The sequence below is a fragment of the Callorhinchus milii genome, unplaced genomic scaffold (assembly GCF_018977255.1).
Source record: "Callorhinchus milii isolate IMCB2004 unplaced genomic scaffold, IMCB_Cmil_1.0 Scaffold5, whole genome shotgun sequence".
In the NCBI taxonomy this organism is placed as follows: domain Eukaryota; kingdom Metazoa; phylum Chordata; class Chondrichthyes; order Chimaeriformes; family Callorhinchidae; genus Callorhinchus; species Callorhinchus milii.
In genome coordinates, this window is record NW_024704746.1 from 43,319,161 (window position 1) to 43,336,259 (window position 17,099).

General features: G+C 46.7%; 1 protein-coding gene across 1 annotated transcript; it reads left to right on the top strand.

The window, feature by feature from the left end:
• Positions 1-1,923: 1,923 nt before the first annotated feature.
• wdr91 (WD repeat domain 91) lies at positions 1,924-16,809 on the top strand (the record flags this gene model as incomplete). Its single annotated transcript, XM_007894610.2, has 15 exons — positions 1,924-2,067; positions 3,053-3,232; positions 3,837-4,044; positions 5,145-5,227; positions 7,359-7,465; positions 8,834-9,014; positions 11,212-11,364; positions 12,329-12,510; positions 12,862-13,012; positions 13,526-13,620; positions 14,165-14,324; positions 14,798-14,906; positions 15,604-15,716; positions 16,186-16,383; positions 16,624-16,809. Coding segments are annotated over 15 exons (2,235 nt in total), but the record flags the coding sequence as incomplete, so codon positions are not given.
• Positions 16,810-17,099: the final 290 nt, after the last annotated feature.

A 17,099-nucleotide genomic window follows, 5' to 3' on the forward strand; every position in this document is an offset into this window, starting at 1 on the left:
GGAATAACCCGCATCACGCGGTCAGGTGACAGCGGCTCGAGCTCAGCTCGGCCATTGGTCGGCTCTCCGTCATGTGATCTTTGGTGACCCCCCCCCCGCCCCACGAAGGTCAACGCGGAGAGCGTGAGTGCGAACAGGAATGTGAGTGAGAGAGAAAGAGGGTGAGTGTGAGAGGGGGTGAGTGAGAGAGGGGGTGAGTGTGTGTATGAGAGAGGGGGTGAGTGTGTGTGTGTGAGAGGGGGTGAGTGTGAGTGTGTGTGAGAGGGGGTGAGTGTGTGTGTGTGTGAGAGGGGGTGAGTGTGTGTGTGTGTGAGAGGGGGTGAGTGTGTGTGTGAGAGGGGGGTGAGTGTGTGTGTGTGAGAGGGGGTGAGTGTGTGTGTGAGAGAGGGGGTGAGTGTGTGTGTGTGTGAGAGGGGGTGAGTGTGTGTGAGAGGGGTAAGTGTGTGTGTGTGTGTGTGTGTGTGTGTGAGAGGGGGTGAGTGTGTGTGTGTGTGAGAGGGGGTGAGTGTGTGTGAGAGAGGGGGTGAGTGTGGTGTGTGTGAGAGGGGGTGAGTGTGAGTGTGTGTGAGAGGGGGTGAGTGTGTGTGTGTGTGAGAGGGGGTGAGTGTGTGTGTGAGAGAGGGGGTGAGTGTGTGTGTGTGTGTGAGAGGGGGTGAGTGTGTGTGTGTGTGAGAGGGGGTGAGTGTGTGTGTGTGTGAGAGGGGGTGAGTGTGTGTGTGTGTGAGAGGGGGTGAGTGTGTGTGTGTGTGAGAGGGGGTGAGTGTGTGTGTGTGAGAGGGGGTGAGTGTGTGTGTGTGAGAGGGGGTGAGTGTGTGTGTGTGAGAGGGGGTGAGTGTGTGTGTGAGAGGGGGTGAGTGTGTGTGTGAGAGGGTGTGTGTGTGAGAGGGGGTGAGTGTGTGTGTGTGAGAGGGGGTGAGTGTGTGTGTGTGAGAGGGGGTGAGTGTGTGTGTGTGAGAGGGGGTGAGTGTGTGTGAGAGGGGGTGAGTGTGTGTGTGAGAGAGAGTGAGTGTGTGTGTGGAGAGGGGGTGAGTGTGGTGTGAGAGGGGGTGAGTGTGTGTGAGAGGGGGTAGTGTGTGTGTGTGTGAGAGGGGGTGAGTGTGTGTGAGAGGGGGTGAGTGTGTGTGTGTGTGAGAGGGGGTGAGTGTGTGTGTGTGTGAGAGGGGGTGAGTGTGTGTGTGTGAGAGGGGGTGAGTGTGTGTGAGAGGGGGTGAGTGTGTGTGTGTGAGAGGTCAGTGTGTGTGGTGTGTGTGTGAGAGGTCAGTGTGTGTGGTGTGTGTGTGAGAGGGGTCAGTGTGTGGTGTGTGTGGAGAGGGGGTGAGTGTGTGTGTGTGAGAGGGGGTGAGTGTGTGTGTGTGAGAGGGGGTGAGTGTGTGTGTGTGAGAGGGGGTGAGTGTGTGTGTGTGTGAGAGGGGGTGAGTGTGTGTGTGTGAGAGGGGGTGAGTGTGTGTGTGTGAGAGAGGGGGTGAGTGTGTGTGTGTGTGAGAGGGGGTGAGTGTGTGTGTCTGTGAGAGGGGGTGAGTGTGTGTGTGTGTGAGATGGGGGATAGTGTGTGTGTGAGAGGGGGAGAGTGTGTGTGAGATGGGGGAGAGTGTGTGTGAGAGGGGGAGAGTGTGTGTGAGAGGGGGTGAGTGTGTGTGAGAGAGGGGTAAGTGTGTGTGTGTGTGAGAGAGGGGGTGAGTGTGTGTGAGAGAGGGGTGAGTGTGTGTGTGTTTGTGAGAGGGGGTGAGTGTGTGTGTGTTTGTGAGAGGGGGTGAGTGTGTGTGTGAGAGGGGGTGAGTGTGTGTGTGTGAGAGGGGGTGAGTGTGTGTGTGTGAGAGGGGGTGAGCGTGTGTGTGAGAGAGGGGGTGAGTGTGAGAGAATCCTGTGACATGTTTTCTTATGTCCATGTGTCTCACACAGTCTGTATGAACCTCTGTCTTCACGTGGGACCCGAGAGCTGAGGTATGGCCGGCGGCAGTGGAGCGCACGGACGAGCTTGTCCGGGAGTACCTCTTTCACCGAGGTTTCACCAGCACCTCCAAAGCCTTCGAGGTTGAGCGCAAAGTGGACAAGGAAAAGGGATTTCGAGTGAGTGCAGTACGTGGTTTGCAACTGCGATGGAGGTTCATCAATCACTTTTCGTCACAGCTTTGGTAGCATTTCATACGAAGATTGGGGGCGAGAACAGAAGGCCATCAAGCCTGTACCTTCTGTTTTTGCAAATGATAATATTCCTTACATTTGGTATAGTACCTTTCACGTCGGGGTGATGTCTCACGACGATATGGCATGAAAATTGGCCATTCAGCCCAATTCGTCAATATTTATTTATAAGGTCTTGGCAGATCCCCTACCCCCATGTCGGGACTTGAACTCACATAGTCTAAGGTGACACTCCAGTGCAGTACTGGTAGAGGGGGGGATCGAAAGAGGGGTGTTGCTTTGTCAGAGGTGCCATCCTTCAAAATGTATCTGTGCCTGTTCAGGTGGGTGTTAAAAGCTCCGTAGCGCTATTGGAATAAAGAAGTGAGTTTCTCTCCCAGTGTCCTGGCCTACGTTTTGTGGGACATTGATGTGTGCAGATTGGCTGCTGCATTTGCCCACAAAACACACAGTCACTGCACTTTACAGTAAATCCTATGAAGCACTTTGAGAAGTCCTGCCGGCCTAAAAGCCACGTATTATATGTTTTATTTGTAAGTTACTAAAATAATAATAAATCCTTATATTTGATACAGCACATCAAGAGGACATCTAAAATTGGCATTAAGTGTAGTGTACTATTTTTTGTAGGTAATTGCAGCAGACAATTTGCACGCAACAATGTCCCACGAGCAGCCATGGAGTGAATCAACAATTTTATCTGGGGGATTGTGGCCAGGGCAATGGGATAGAGAAACTCCCTTCTCTTTGAGTAATGTTGTGGGATCGTTAATATTCACTGAATAGGCAGATACTATCTCTGAATTGCACACCAGGTACAGTTTACAGGTGACTTTTTTTTGAGTACGGGGGAATTTTGTGTGTGTTGTGTCCTATTGAGTGACTTGCGACTTTGTGTTTTTATATACAGGTTGATAGGATTGTCGAGCAATTGCAGTATTTAGTTCAGAATTATGATCTGAATGGCCTGCAGGATTATTGGAACTATCTGGAACACAGGCTCTTCAGACGGCTGGAAGACGTGTATCGTCACACCGTCAACAAGCTGAAGACCAGCCTATACCGCTACTACCTGATCCACACTGCCCAGGTACCTCCAGATACAGGCTTTCTAATAATAAGGCATTTCAAAGTGTTTCATGCGAGTCGCTGTAAAGTGTAGTGCTTATATTTTGTGGATGAACGCAGCAGCTAATTTGCACCACAACAATGTCTCTCAAACAGCCATGAAGTGAATGACTGATTTTATCAAGTGGGGGAGTAAGGTATTATTGGCAGTGACCTTTTAACGTTCACCTGAGCAGCACAGATAGATGATGTTTTATTCGAACGTTGGCACCTCTGATAATGCAGTACTCCCTCCAGCACTGCATTAGAGTGTCAACTTGAACTGTATGAGATCCAGGTACCAATGGTGAGTGGGTAGGTTAAACCTTCTGACTGAGAGATGAGAGTGAGAATGTCTGAGCCAGGCTGACCCCTAATTATAATTCTCCGTTTGCAAGACGAGCATTTGGAGCAAGTTCTCTATTGCCACCTATCGCAGTACTTTGTTTCTGGGAGCAAAGACTTCTCAGGTCTCCAAAGTGACATTGAGAAAGCTTGAACCCCCAATGAACGAAAGAGTGAAGGGCACTGCGTAAATGAATGATGTTGACGGTTCTGGTACGATAAATTTCCTTTGGTTGTTTCAGACAAACAGGATTGATAAAACACAGGAATTCTTCCAGAAACTGGCCTTGGAGTTGCAGAACCAGCCGGAGTGGAAGGAGTGGTTTATTCTCCCCTTTGTTCCAAACCCAGAGACCAACCCAGGCTTTGCCACCTACTTCTCTAAACAGTGGGCAGAGACCTTCTTGGTGTCACTGCACAACTTCCTAAGCGTCTTGTTCCAGTGCATGCATATCCTTTGTGTGTCTGGCGATGTCTGTTAGTGTGGGAGGGGGATACGTTCATTAGGGGGGAAGAGAGAGAGGCTTGAATATAAAAGAATTAGAGGGAGTCTTATAGAAACCTATAAGATCATCAAAGGGCATGATAGAGTAGATAGTGGAAGATTGTTTCCCCTGGTTGGAGAAATTAAAACCAGGGGTCCCAACCTTAAAATCAGAGGCCAGCCCTTTTGCACTGAGTTGAGGGAGAACTTCTTCACTCAAAGGGTGGTGAATGTATGGAACTCACTACCCCCAAAGGGTTGTTGACGCTCAGTCCTTGAACATATTCAAGACTGAGATAGATAGATTTCTTATTGCAAAAGGGGCTAAGGCAGGGTCAGGTTATTAGCTGGAGTTAGATTAGAAGATCAGCCATGATTGAATGGCGGGGCAGGCTCGAAGGGCCGAATCACCTACTCCTGCATGTTATGTTATGTTAGGCTTGTGTACGAGCGAAGAGGAGGGTTTGTTTGCTTCCAAAAACGAGGCCATACATCCCATCAAAAACCTGTTTATTAGGTCTTGCCTAATCTTTCAATCCCAATGTCACATTCCTTTCACCTTAATACTTCCACTACCCAAGTCTCTGTCTTTTTTAAACATCCCCATTTATTCCGCATCTAAATCTTTCTGGAATGGAGAGTTCCATGTGCTCACAACCCTCTGTATGAGGAAACACTTTCTGATCTCAGCTCTAACCGTCCTGGCTCTGAGTTTAAGGCTTTAGCCCTTGTAATGATCTCTCTACCAGAGGGAAGAGTCATCCACTGTCTAACCTATTTTATTTTCAATCAAATCACCTATTAACTACCTCTGCTATAACCAATATAAACCCAATCCACACATCATAGCTTAGCCCTTTAGGCCTAGTATTAATTTTGTCAACCATCACTGGACAAACTCCAAGGTTACCGTTATCTTAATGAGTAGGGGACTGAGTGCTGGGCAGCTGACCTATATATTTCATTAACTGTGTCCAGGAACTTGGAGGTTTACTTTCAAGATTGTCATTAAGCGGGACCATAAGCTTGCCTTTAATGTACTTTGATTTCTTTAATTTTACATCACCCGTTCCTGTGTTACTGAACTTTGATGCAGAAATGCAGCGGACATTGCAACTGCAGGAAGAAAATGAAAGCCTGCTTCAGAAGGTAATGCTGTCCTTTTCTTCACAGCTGGACCCAACTGGACAAGCTTGCCACTTTAGTGCTCTCAATGATGATGCGCTGGTTTTACCTGGATAAATTGCTGCAGTTGTCTGAATTCATACTCTGGGGTCTCCCAGCCTTGCTTCTCACCAACTTGGGCCAAATAATCTCCGAAATTAGATAAGCGAGGTGCGTCCCTCCAGGCAGAGAGTGTATTACATGCCAGACGCGGAGAAATTTCCATGCACATAGTTTGTAAACTCGGGTGATGGGTTTGGAAGAGAATGGTGATGGGTTTTCGTGTGTCAGACCAAAACAGCTCCCTTGAATCAAATGTTGGGGAGGTGGAAGGGGAAGGAACAGGGAGCAGAAATCATGGATGTATGATTGCAGATTCTACACTTATCAAAACATTTGCCTGCAAAGTACAGGCACTACACTTGACAGTAGATTCTGTAAAACGATTTGTGACGTCCTCCAGACATGAAATAACACTCTACCAAATGCAAGGATGAGAGGCTTGAAGGGGGTTTGGGCATGGGGCAGGCTGGTGGAGTTGAAAGTTCACTTTGTTTTGAGACCCAGTGAAGACTCGATGGACCAAATGGCCTCCAGCTGCCCTGTAAATTTGTTTTATGATTAAAAGGAAAAAGAAAATGCAAGTTTTTGTTTTTACAAAAGATCCAGTGTGATATCTTGTAGGGCTGGAAATATTATCAGGCTCTAATTTGTGGTGTTCATTAGACAGGTGTTTATTATATAATCCTGTGAATTCCTGTCAAGTCTTAAGATTCAGATTCTAACACGAGTCACAGTTCCTACTAGTCAGTGTTACTCAGGAGTCTGCATTTGTAGGATTCTGTTACTTTTAAACCATAGAAATGTGCCACTTGGCGCATTATTTTCTTTTGTCAATGTTTGCCGCTTCTTGGCACAACAGTTCAATTGGACATTTCCTAGAAAGAAGTAACTGGTCTATTAGGCAGGATTTTGTTGAATCTCTAAAAGTTTAGGAACAGGCCAGGGTTTGGGGGTGGTTGTGGATTTTGTGGTGAGTGGGCAGGAGGTAATAATAATAATAATCCTTGCATTTGATATAGCGCCTCATCAAGTCTTTGAAAGTCTCAAAGCACTTCACAGACTATACTGTAAAGTGAATTGACTGTATATTTTGTGGGCAAAATGCGATAACTAATTGATGACCAAATTATTATTTTTTTTGGAAGAGATTATTACCTCCGGAAAAGTGATCCACCAATCGACTAACAACTGGGTCCCTACTTACTGCTAGGTAAACAGAGGTGTGTGTAGAAGGAAACTTGCCCAACATTTCGCCCTGCTGGGAATCACTTGCGAGGCAAGCGCTCTAACCACTAAGCTACAGGACTCCACGATAATAACAATAATCCTTGCATTTGGTACAGTGCCTTATGTCGTCCTGACATCTCAAAGCAGTTCACAGGATAGGCGAAAGTGGGCGAATGCAGCAGCTAATTTGCGCACAGCAATGCCCTACAAACAGCCATAAAGTGAATGACCAATTTTATTTGTAGGTTTGTCGGGCAGGACACTGGGAGAAACTCTGTTCTCTTTTCAAATAGTGCCATTGGATCGTTAACGTCCACCTGAATAGGCATAGATGGACCTCAGTTTAATGTTTCATCTGAAGGACTGCACCTCCAACAATGCAGCAACAACAAAATTACATTTGTGTAGCGCCTTTCACGTCAGGAGGATCCCACCCTCCCGACCACCCAGCACTGCATTGGAGTGTCAGCATAGACTATGAGTTCCAAATCCCCATATGGGTTTGAACCCACAACTTTCTGATTTGGGCGAGAGTGCTTTGGGACGTCCTCCCGACTGAACCAAGTTGGAACACAAAATAACAGAACGAACCATCTTAGTGACCATAATGCCAGAAAGTGATCGGTGGCCAAATAAATCTCTTAAACCAAAGGCCGTGAAGTGAATGAACTAGACTAATTCAACAAATTGCTCTGTCTCACACGGTTGTGCACTTCACAGACTCTTTATTAACTTAGAAATAAGTTAGTTAGTTCCAAGTTTAGTCTGAGGCTGGCGTGTTTGAAGGTGTTTTGATCACTGAGTGCCATTCCCTCTTTCTATGCAGCTGTTTGCTATGCAAACTGAACAAAAAATGAAGAAACCAGAGGAGATGATCCAACATAAACTGCCCAACTACGTACAAAACATGGACCGTCTTGGAGACACGGAATTGTAAGTACCGGAAGTAAAAGGCAGTCAATCAGTAGTGGATTCTCCTTACACCAGAAAACAGGCAATAAACATCCTAACCATCTACATCCCAAGGATTAAATCATTTCTCGCTGAATTTGATTCCATTTGAACATCTTATTTATTATAGTAATCCTTGTATTTGGTACAGCACCTATCAAGCCAAGAGGATGCCCCAAAGCACTTCATGTGATTTACCATAAAGTGTATTTTGTAGGTGAATGCTTCAGCCAATTTGTAAATCGCAACGTCCCACAAACAACCAGGAAGCGAATGTGTGATTTTGTCTGGGGAGATGGTCAACCAGGTCACAATTGCACAGCAACATCCCTGTAATGGCTATGACGTGAATGACGAAATTCTAAATGGGGGATTGTTGGCCATGATACTCTTCTCTATTCCAATAGTGCCAAGGACTTTTAATGTCCATTTTAACTGGCTTGTTTTAACAGCTCCGTGCTGAACGTCAGAATAGTCCATTTTGTATTTTTGCTGCTGTTCTCCCCCTTAGGTTTCTCCTTTCCTGCAAGCCTTTTACCTCCTATGAGTTGCTGGGCTACATTCACCAGGTAATGCTTCCTGATGTATGTAGGAGTCTGAAAACAATGATCAGCACCTGGAATCCTATCTGTTTTATTCCCTTGTTTTTATGTTTGTCTGATTGTTTTTGTCTGTTTTTATGCCCCTTGCCTAGGGGCAAATTGTAGGTTTGCCACCTGCTACGCTGGTTGAGATCAGTCACTCATCCCAGCATGGCCAAGGTCGCTTTCTTGGACCTGCTCAACTGACATCAGTCAGTTGATCGATAAAGTTGTTTGTTTGCGGAGGCCAGCCCAGTCGAGATCGGTCAGTCCATCCTCATTCAATCAGTCAGCCAGCCACTTTTGTAGCCTGGCCAAGGTCAGGGTCGTTTACTTGGTCAACTTGGCTGAGGGTTAGTAGGTCACTCAGTCACATCAGCCCTGCTAACACTTAGCATCCTGTAGCTCAGTGGTTAGAGCACTTGCCTCGCAAGCGAGAGACCTGAGTTCAATTCCCAGCAGATCGAAATGTTGGACAATATTTACCTAGCAGTAAGTAGGAACCCAGTTGTTAGTCGATTGACGGATGGCTTTTCCGGGGGTAATAATTCCCCCAAAAAAATAATAAATTGGTCACTTCAATCCACGACTGCTTGTGGAACACTGCTTTGTGCAATTGGCTGCCCCATTTCACCCACAAAATATACTGTCAACTCACTTTACAATCTATTCTGTGAAGAGCTTTGAGACATCTCAAAGACATGATAAGGCGCTATATCAAATGCGAGGATTATTATTATCTTCACCATGCAATGCTATATATTTTCAGAGACTTATTGTCCAGTCAGAGGGGCTCACTGTCGCTGTCTCAGACAAAAGCAGGCTCGTTCCTCTCGTCATTTCTCCTGCAGAACAAAAAGGTCCCATTAAAGAGCTCGCTGCACACAGGCTCGTCACAACTGCCACAGAGCCCTGCGGCCTCAGGAAAGAAAGACAGCTCCAACAATCAGGTGAAAAGACAGAACTAATTTTGTTGCAAAATAAACCTTTCAGAATGCACATGATTACATCAAAAAGTCTTAAAACCTACACCCAAAGTACGATGAAGTACGATGGATTAGCCAGCTGGTGTATTAAATGTGGATCTTAAGAACATCAAGTGGCTGCCACGTCACAAGGGACCTGTGAAGTCCTCCCACCGCATTGAAATCAGATGTCCATCAAATAGCTGATGAGGCGACTTTGAGACGACAGCTGCTGAAAGGCATTATTTGCAGCCCAGGTTTGTGAACACCCCTTCATATATCCAGGACTTGGTAGCCACTTTGATTGGCATGCAGAGAGGTAAGCCTTAACAGATAGGGTGGACAAATAGCAGGAAAGTTTGCCAGGCAGTACTCTTAATGGCAAGCTATGCGGTTTTAGCTGGTTGGACTCCAGCAGTTACCCCAATTGGGAGAGTGTGTTCCATTCGAGACATGGAAATTTCGATTTGTAGATGGCATGCATGGAACTCATCTGGTTTGGATACTCTTAAGCATGGTTACTTTAGACACCCATTTGATCAATATTTTTGATCTTGGACATCTTCTTCGGCTCTTTGCCCCCGTTTCCTCCACTCTTTTGCCTCTCATCTGCTGAATGAGCTTCAGATTCCTTTTCACTCTTGGTGCCCATAACCTCACTCCTAAACTCTCGCCACAAATCCCTTTGCTGCTTCTCTCCCTGCTTCCAAAGCCCTCTTAAACGTGTGTCTCTGGTCAACATCTATAAATTCACTGTTGTCTCCTTCTGCCCTTCTTAGTGAAGGGCACAAAATGGTTATTCTACGTGAAAGATAATTTGGGTACCTTGGGTGCATGTTGGGATTTCTTCAATTGCATCGAAACTGCTTGGGATTGGAGACAAAAAAAGTGTACATTTGCTGATAAAGTGAAATTGTATAATTGTTGCTAACGGGAAGCAAGTGAACTGGATATTGAGGGATCTTGGTGGAGTACACAGTGGATTGACAAATAGATGAAGGTAAAGTGATGAGACTGACTAGGAAGTGAGCAGTGGAAATGTACACTTAACACTAGAAACAGTAGGACACAACCCAGGAGAAGAATCTGGGGATAACTTGCAGATAGCTCATTGATTCCATCAACACAGAGTGTGCCAGCAATGAGGAGAGTGAGCAAGATTTCTACATCAAGAGATGGGCTCAAAGGAAGTGATAGACTGTACACAACGCTGTTGGGACCGAAATTGCAGGATTCTGACCAGATCTGATTCCAGCGATCACTGGGTTCGGAGCAGGGAAGCGGGTGCAGCCATGGCAACCAAATTGGTTTTTGAAAATCTTAAATCCTTGATGGTGCGTTTCCAGTGGAGAAAATCAGATTTAGAAGTGATCATATTTCAGGACCCTCAGGATTGATGAGGTGGAGTCCAGTTGCATGTTTCATGCAGTCATTAAGTTCACAACTGAAGCCGCTGTTTCACGTTCAGAGTGGAACAGATTTCAGATTGAGCCACTTTTCTCCGAGGGGGTGAATACGTGCACGATTGCTTGGGAATGGGGTGTTATTGAAAGTATTCACGGATAAGTCTGGTGTATGTTGATATTGGTGGTTTGGATTTGGGGTGGAGTTTGTGACTGTCTCCTTTGCTAAGAAAGGCAGACAGTGACCCGCTGGTGAGAGCAGGGTGTTGGAGAGATGAACTGCGGTGCTATATTCATTATATTCATGCCAGTGAACAGAAGAGGGAAGCAACCACACGTTAATGGAGCAGACTGTGTGCCTCAGATACTAATATTATGTATAGCTGAGATGTGTTCCTTCTATTGTGTTCCTTCTAGTGTGTTTCCACCTTGTGGTTTGACTTGCTGGTCCTGGATGAGATAACACAGAGAATGTTTCTGTGGGTGTCACTTGGTGTGGCAGTCTGTCGGGTGGTTATCTGAGTCCAGCAGTTCCTAAACAACATTTCTCCTGCAAAATATAGTTAATTGACTTTACAGTATATTCTTTGAAGCTCTTTGAGACATTGATAAGGCACTGTGTCAAATGCAAGGCTTATAACAAACCGAAGATATCAGGCGGCAGTTAGCGAGAGCATTTTGCGCAGCCCTGGACGAGAATAGGACAGAGAGCAAAGTGCAGCAGGAGCCCACCGACGTGTGCAGGATGGCGCTGATTGTTGTTTCTCCACAAACTTTAGCCCATCAAAGTCAAAGAGTTGACCGCAGCTGCCAAAGATGGCAAATTGCAGCCGAACGCAGGCGCCGATCCTGGCACCGTCCAGCAGCGAAAGAGGAGGCAGCAGGAGCACGAGAAGGAACGGAAGGAGCTCTTATCCAAACCTGCCTTCCAGGTAAAGTAGGAACAGCCGAGATCCTCAGGAGAGCCTAGTGTGGCTCAGTTTCAGTCCACTTGATATGGCACCGGACAGTTGCTGAACCAGCCAACGTAGTGCAAGGCAACAGTTCAGGTTAGGGCACTGCTAGCAGATTCTTTTTATTTGGGCACGTGGCAAAAAGTATGTACCGGGGCCTGGGTCCTGTGTTAGCAGAGTGTCTTTTAACAACTTGGATCTACAGAAAGCGCATGACAGCACAAAGCTCTCTCTCTCTTTTCCGAAGGATTGCAAAGGAAAACAGGAACAGGAAGAAGCCAATGAATTTCACCAGTATATTCAATTTCATAATCCCAGTGCCCCAGTTCACTATATCTCTTAATACCTCTACTAGCCAAGTCTCTCTCGTTTAAACATTCCTATTGATTGTGCCTACACAGCTCTCTGGGATCGAGTGCTCCACATCCTTGCAGCCCTCTGTGTGAGGAAACGCTTCCTGACCTCAGCTCTAAACGTCCTGGCTCACTTGAGTTTCAGGTTCTGCCCCTTGTAACGATCCCTCTACTAGAGATTCCACTCTCTAGCCTGTCAATCCCTTTCATTATTTTATACACTTCAATCAAATATGTAAATCTATGTGTATGTGAATCATCCCTTAACCTCCTTTGCTCTAAGGAGTATAAGTCCATTCTGTCAAGCCTCTCTTCATAGCTCGGTTCTTTTAGTCCAGGTTTTTTGGTGAGTTCAACTCCTGGATACATTTCCTTCCAATCATCAGACATAGGAGATGACCCAGTTTGTAACATTCAGGTTCACGGTGGCACAAATGAAAGGCCCTCTTCTGTGCAGGAGATCTTTGCTTTTCTGGCTACAAACAGTAAAGGTCAAATAAAATAATAATAAAATGAAACATCTAGCTGGACAAGATTGTATAATGTTATGATTCTGTCATGAGTGAACGTGTGCCTCTCCCTGTTGGCAGAGTCCCGAGGGTGCCAGCTCAGAGCCTGAGATTCCAGGCACACCTGAGGTGGTTTCAGATCAACTGGACTCTCCAACAAAACCAGTGAAATCCTGCTTGGAGACAGGGAAGGCAGAGCAGCCGTTCATCGTCCTGAGTCAGGAAGAGTATGCAGAGCACCACTCCTCCATCATGCACTGCAGGTGAGAAAGGTGTTGGTGGGCCCGAGGCGTGAAAGGGGAAATCACAAGTTGCAGGGGTAGAGGGAGGAAGGGTGAGAAGGGAGAGAGAAAGCTGGGCGTAGAAGAGTGTTTAGTGATAAGTGGCAGATCAACTTTATGTGGAGAGAGAAAGATATCGCCTTGCTAGAGAGAGGAAGAGATTCACTTCCAAGAGGGATCCACTTTTAGGGGAGAGAGAGACAGATAATTTTCGAGAAAGAGATCCACTTCTGGAGAGTGAGAGTGGAATGAATGGCCTCTCCCTGTGCTGATGATTTGTACGTTACCAGAGATGATCTGAGTAACTGCTTTTAAAAATGTTTTGTGCTGCAGGGTGGATTGCTCTGGGAGGAGAGTGGCCAGTCTGGATATCGATGGAGTCGTCAAAGTGTGGTCTTTAACGCCCCCAATGCAGACCAAGGCCACCATAATGTCCAAGTCACCATTGCTTTCCTTGGAGTGGGCCACAAAGCCAGACCGACTGGTGAGGAGCTGCTGCTGCTTTTCTCATGTGCTCTCTTTCTTACCGAATGTTTGATAGAATAAAATACTCAGCAGTTTAGTGCGATTTAAGAGTGGAGAATGACGTGGATGTGCGTGTGACAGTGGGGAGTGATGGGGACGTAGCAGTTTTTCTCGGTCGCTCTGGATGGTTGGGAAGCATCTGAATGACGGCTTCTGCTAGCTATATCACAGTGCTATTGGTGGCACACTGAATGCTGCTGTCAAGAACAAAGGAGACTAAGTCAAGATAACTAATAATAGCAATCCCGGTTGGGACTGCTGAAGTAAAAGCAGAAGTTTGGAAGATCTTCTGTTGGAACCAATTTGAAACATTGGACAAGCCGACGCCAATTAAAGGGATTAGAAGGTAAAGAGCAGAGAATTGGGATTGGATTAGGAAGGACAACTTCTTGGAGGAGCAAATGCCTGTTGACCAAGGGAAGCTTTACTTGTGTGTTGATGCTGGCGTTTTCAATGTGTTCACTTTCTGCAGTTGTTGCTGGGCAGTGCAGTGGGAATCGTTCGTCTGTACGATACTGAAGCTAAGAAGAGTCTCTATGAACTGACCATTGATGAGTCCTGTCCCAGGCAAGATCTTACCACCTATTACACAGCTCAGTGGAGCTCCCTGTATAATAGCCACACAGTACCCCCTTTACAATATAACTGCTTGCATTTACATAGCAAATAGTAGTCTGTCCCCCTCTGTGCCACCATCTGTCACCGCACCTCTAACTTCTGGAGCTCCCAGCCTCAACTTCTCTTTATCTGACTTCAAATCTTATTTTAAGGCTTAGGTCTTCAACCGCACCTATGGTCACTTCTGCCATCCCTTGCTCAGCGTCTACTGTGCAGCGCTTTGAGACATTAAGGGCGCTATTTAGACAGGATGGACTGTGTGAACTAGAGCCATGGTGGAAATGTTTATGGTGGTTGCACTGGGACACTAAAACTAAAACAATCACCCCCCCCAATTCCGCACTCTCATTGAAATGTTGGCTTTGACTATGTGAGTTCAAGTCCCTATGAGAGATTTGAGCCCACAACCTCCTAACTCAAAGGTTAGAAGGAGAAAGAATTCTGCACAGAATCCTAGTTCACACTAATGAGTCTCTCCCTTTCTGCTTCCCAGAATTTTATCCCTGGCGTGCAGTCCCAGTGGCATGTCGTTTGTGTGCTGCTCAGCAGCTCCAAGCATACGGACAGGAACGGTACTGGAGACGGGAGGAAAGGGACTGAATCTGGTTCCAGGGAAACTGCTTCTTTGGGACACCAAGACCATGAAACAGCAGGTATGGACCAGGCTCATCTGACTAGGTGCTTTGAGTACGAGGTTTGTCTTGTGCTAACTGTGGGGGGAGGAAGAGAGGGGCGGTCGGGAGTGGGGGGGAGCGGTCAGGCCGGAGAAAGGAGAAGAGGTGGCAGTTAGGAAGGGGAGGGTTAGAGGTAGCGGTGGGGAGGCTAATTATGAATGCTTGTCCCAACTTCATGATGGTCATTGTTTGTATTCAGGTTACACAGCCAACAGTCTGACACTGGGCTTGTTGGTCCGGGGGTTAATGAATTAAAGCTCACAGAACCTCACCACATTAAACACTCAACTAGACTGAAGCTGTGATATTTGCTGGAGGTGTGGTCTGAGACACTACCCTATGTGAAGGACTCTATATATTAAATACAAATTGTTGTTGCTTCGCAAAGTATTTAAGATTTCCAACGAGTTGGGCTTAGCGCACAATACAATCCTTCTGTGTTTTGTCTCCAGCATCTGTTCTGTCTGGATCCTGATCCCATTGCCATCAACTGTACAGCTTTCAACCACAATGGAAACCTGCTAGTCACTGGGGCTGCGGACGGCATTATCAGGCTCTTTGGTAAGATGGGGATCTCTCTTGGGGCATCAAAGGGCTCTTTGACTTGCCAGGCTGATGCAAACAGGCGTTTGCTTCACTGGCAGGGGTTTGGCTCGCTCAGACATGTCTCTTGCGAGGAATAGACTTTTTTTTCCTCTACAGAAGTGATCGAGAAAATACGACTCATAAAGAAAAATAAAGGAATATTTTAATGAACCTAGAACAGTAAGAACCCTACTTGGTGTCAGCCTGACTCGGTCACTCACACTCTAGCCTCTCAGTCAGAAGATTGGGATAACAAGACCCATGTCAGGGACTTGGAACTCATATAGTTTAAAGTGACACTCCAGTGTAGTGCTGGGGTAGCACTGCATTGTTAGAGATGCCATCCTTTGGATGAGACTTTAAACCGGAACTCCATCCGTGCCTGTTCAGATGGACTTTAAACATCCCATGGTACTTTTGTAAAACTTTTGGCCAACAATCCTCCAGATACAATTGGTCACTAACTTCATGGCTGTTTGTGGGATGTTGCTGGGGCAAATTGGCTGCAGTGTTTGCCCACAAAACACAGTCACTACATTTTACAGTTGGTTATGAAGTTCTTTAGGATGTCAGCCTAACCTGAAGGCGCTGTATCAAATGTAAGGATTATTATTTAAAATCTTCCCATTGAGTATGTAACATGTGGGGTTGAGTTTATTCTGTTCTCCCTCAGATATGCAGAGGTATGACTGTGCCATGAGCTGGCACTCTCACTCTGGGGAGGTCTACTCCGTGGAGTTCAGCTATGATGAAAACTCGGTTTACAGTATTGGGGAAGATGGGAAGGTAGGTCACAGCTGGTACTGACCTGCCACCCACCCAGCGAGGGCTCAACCCCATGTTTGTCAGATGTCAAATTGCTAACTAGTGACTATCCTTTTGGCGGGTGGGGGAAAGCTCTCTCTCCCCGGCTCATCTCTCGCTTTGTCTCTTTCTATCTCTTCCCAGCTCATGCTCTCTCTTTCCAGCTCTCCCTCACACGTTATTCGCTCTCTCTCCCCCCAGCGCCCTCTCAGGCTCCCTCTTTCTCTTTTCCTAGCTCTCCCTTGCTCTCTCTCTCTCTCTTTCCCTGGTTCACCCTCTTGTGCCACTCCCCATTTCTATTACCGCAGGAATTGGCTGCACACATACTGTATTGTGCCTTGCTCAAATGGGATTCTCTGGATGCTGATGGCAGGTCTCAAGTGTATTTTGTGAGTGATTTCACTTGCCATGTGCAGAGTCCCATGACTGCTTTACTCTCTCCCTGACCTAGTTCATTCAGTGGAACATCCATAAGAGTGGAGAGAAGGTTTCCGAATGTGTGGTGCAGGCTGATGCCATCGGCCCCTTTGTGCTGTCAGGATACAGTGGCTACAGACAGGTCCAGGTACCGCGAGGAAGACTGTTTGCCTTTGATTCAGAGGGGAACTATGTCCTCACCTGCTCCTCTACCGGTGGAATCATTCACAAGGTCAGGCATTGATTCATCAACTGAAGATGTCTGTTGGTGGGTGTGGGGGGGCTGGCGTTTGTCTGCTGGGATGGTGAGATGTCTGCCTGTTGGTGGGGAAGGGGAGGTGTCGGTTGGTGGGGAGGGGAGCTGTCTGCTGGGGGGAACAGCGAGGTATCTGTGCATGTTGAGGGTTAATTGCTGACCACTCTGAAATGGTTCCAGAGCCCATTGTAAACCCTGGACTGATTTCTCTTGCAGTTGGCGGGAGCAGAGGGAAGTCTGGAGAGCTGCCTGTCACTGGGGGGGCACAGAGCCCCAGTGGTCACTGTGGACTGGTGCACAGCGTTGGATTGTGGTACCTGCCTGACAGCTTCTATGGACGGCAAGATCAAGCTGACTACTCTGCTGGCACAAAAACCATACAGCTGAAGCTGGCATTATCTCTGAATGGGATCGGAAATGAGTTATAGTATCTGCGGGGGTGGGAGAGTCTACCTGTGAGGACTGCTCAGGGTGACCTTCTGTATTGTTCCTTGTGCCTCTGGTACTCTCTGATCTCTGAGACCCTTAACCGCGTTTTAACTGTGTATTCCGTTTTGCTACAGTTATTCTTGATTTCTTTAAATTCTGTATGTGCGGAGCAATATTTTGTGAATGTTTGGAACTAGTAACCAATTTGTTACAGTCTGTGGCTTGACTAACACACTGAATCTAACCTCATTTGGCAATGTATT